The 2,500-nt window shown below is 52.8% G+C and overlaps 1 protein-coding gene across 1 annotated transcript in view; it reads right to left on the minus strand.

Annotated features, from left to right (window-relative positions):
• itgav (integrin, alpha V) overlaps nt 1-2,500 on the minus strand; it is a 59,194-nt gene that overhangs the window by 11,820 nt on the left and 44,874 nt on the right. Inside the window, exons 18-22 of the mRNA XM_056428955.1 lie at nt 2,245-2,396; nt 1,737-1,874; nt 1,559-1,626; nt 1,284-1,431; nt 390-482 (exon numbers count right to left, since the gene is read on the minus strand). Of these exons, the coding sequence (XP_056284930.1) occupies nt 390-482; nt 1,284-1,431; nt 1,559-1,626; nt 1,737-1,874; nt 2,245-2,396 (599 nt within the window). The remainder of the gene's footprint in view (nt 1-389; nt 483-1,283; nt 1,432-1,558; nt 1,627-1,736; nt 1,875-2,244; nt 2,397-2,500) is intronic.

Raw genomic sequence — 2,500 nt, forward strand, 5'->3', positions numbered from 1 at the left:
GTGGTCAGAGTACCCTGATGCATTATGGGACGTGGTCAGAGTACCCTGATGCATCATGGGACGTGGTCAGAGTACCCTGATGCATTATGGGACGTGGTCAGTATACCCTGATGCATCATGGGACGTGGTCAGTATACCCTGATGCATCATGGGACGTGGTCAGTATACCCTGATGCATCATGGGACGTGGTCAGAGTCCCCTGATGCATTATGGGACGTGGTCAGAGTACCCTGATGCATCATGGGACGTGGTCAGAGTACCCTGATGCATCATGGGACGTGGTCAGTATACCCTGATGCATCATGGGACGTGGTCAGTATACCCTGATGCATCATGGGACGTGGTCAGTATACCCTGATGCATCATGGGACGTGGTGCCTTCACTGACCTTGGTTCCTCCCTTCATGGGGTTCCCCAGGTCACAGACCACCATATTGGTCTGGTTCTCCTTCTTGTAATTGCAGGACAACCTGTTGAGGGTCTGAGGAGGAACACAGAACTCTTCACCATCATCTTCATCATCTTCATCGCCCTCACCGTTACCTTCACACGCCTCTACCTGACTCATGGACATAAACATATGTTCTCCACTTGTTCTCTTACTGTTGAACATTATTTATGAAATGAAGTTTTATGTGATTCTTTACTCTTCATCATCTCATGTTCTTCACATTTTACATTCACAATCAGAGGTTTTAAAATAAATATAAAGTCGGGTTCTCTAGAGAACCTTCTTCATCTCATGTTATGAAACTAAGAGAGATATTGTTCTTTTATCCCAGTAGGAACCACAAGGAACCAGGAGAAACAGAAGGAACCAGGAGAACCAGAAGAACCACAACAACCAGGAGAACCAGAAGGAACCAGGAGAACCAGAAGAACCACAACAACCAGGAGAACCAGAAGGAACCAGAGAACCAGAAAAAAACAGAGAGAACCAGAAGGAACAAGAGAGAACCAGAAGGAACCAGGAGAACCATAAGGAACCCGTCCCTCAGCAGAACCAGAGGGAACCCATCTCCCCAGGAGAACCAGAGGAAACCCATCCCCCAGCAGAACCAGAAGGAACCCATCCCCTCAAGAGAACCAGGGGGAACCCATCCCCCAGCAGACCAGAGGGAACCCATCTCCCCAGGAGAACCAGAGGGAACCCGTCTCCCTAGGAGAACCAGGGGGAACCCGTCCCCCAGCAGAACCAGAGGGAACCCATCTCCCCAGGAGAACCAGAGGGAACCCGTCCCCCAGCAGAACCAGGGGGAACCCGTCCCCCAGCAGAACCCACCTGGCTGCGGCGGCTCAGCCCGGTGAAGTCCGCCTGCTGCGGCAGGAACACGTGCAGCTCCGCCTCGTAGGCGCCCTCTCCTCGGTTCTCCGCGCTGATCTCCAGATTCAGAGCGTTGTCGTCTCCGATGAAGATCTGTTCGCGGTCGCTGAGGAACACGAGAACACGAGGAGAACGTCAGCGTCGACGTGTCGAGGAACAGCGCCACCTGCCGGGTGAACTTCCCGCTTCTCGTTAGAGAGAGCCGATTGGCTGCAGGACCGATGATGTCATACCTGGTCACAGACAGCCTCAGGTCAGGCTTACAGACGTTGTCGTCTCCACAGTCCAACAGGATGTGGGCCTGAGGAGGGAGGAGGGAAGGAAAGGAAGCAAGGGAAGGAGGAGGAACAAAGTGATATTAGGAGTCCAAACCATCAGAACCATCAGAACCGTCAGAACCAGGTGGGTCACCTGCTTGGTGACGTTGGCAGGAGCCGACATGTCGAGGATAGGAAGCAGCCCGGTGGCGTCGGCGGCCTGCTGGTAGTCCAGACTGTACTCCATCACCACGGAGATGGGAGTGATCTTATCCTTTAACTTCCTGTCGTTCTGAGGGACAGACATGATGCTCTTATTGTGAAGGGCTGAAGCTTTGTGTGCATGTTCAGCTACAGAGACAGACATGATGCTCTTATTGTGAAGGGCTGAAGCTCGTGCTCATGTTCCTGCTCTTATTGTGAAGGGCTGAAGCTTGTGCTCTTATTGTGAAGGGCTACAGCTTGTCCTCATGTTCCTGCTCTTATTGTGAAGGGCTAAAGCTTGTGCTCATGTTCCTGCTCTTATTGTGAAGGGCTGAAGCTCGTGCTCATGTTCCTGCTCTTATTGTGAAGAGCTGAAGCTTGTGCTCTTATTGTGAAGGGCTGAAGCCCGTGCTCTTATTGTGAAGGGCTGAAGCCCGTGCTCTTATTGTGAAGCCCACCCTGAGGAAGACGCTCTGCTCCTCGCAGGCCGGGGCCTTCCCGTTGAACACCGTCATGTTCTTGGAGAACTGGACGCTCTGGCTGTGGAGGAAGAGGACGCGCTTAGTGTCCTTGGGCTTGGCGCGGTCCAACAGGAGGTCCACGCGGAAGTCTGGAGGAGACGAGGAGACGAGGAGATGAAGAGACGAGGAGATGAGGAGATAAGACGAGGTCACGAGGAGACAAGGAGATGAAGAGACGAGGAGACGAGATAAG

Source organism: Pseudoliparis swirei, chromosome 2, assembly GCF_029220125.1.
Source record: "Pseudoliparis swirei isolate HS2019 ecotype Mariana Trench chromosome 2, NWPU_hadal_v1, whole genome shotgun sequence".
In the NCBI taxonomy this organism is placed as follows: Eukaryota; Metazoa; Chordata; class Actinopteri; order Perciformes; family Liparidae; genus Pseudoliparis; species Pseudoliparis swirei.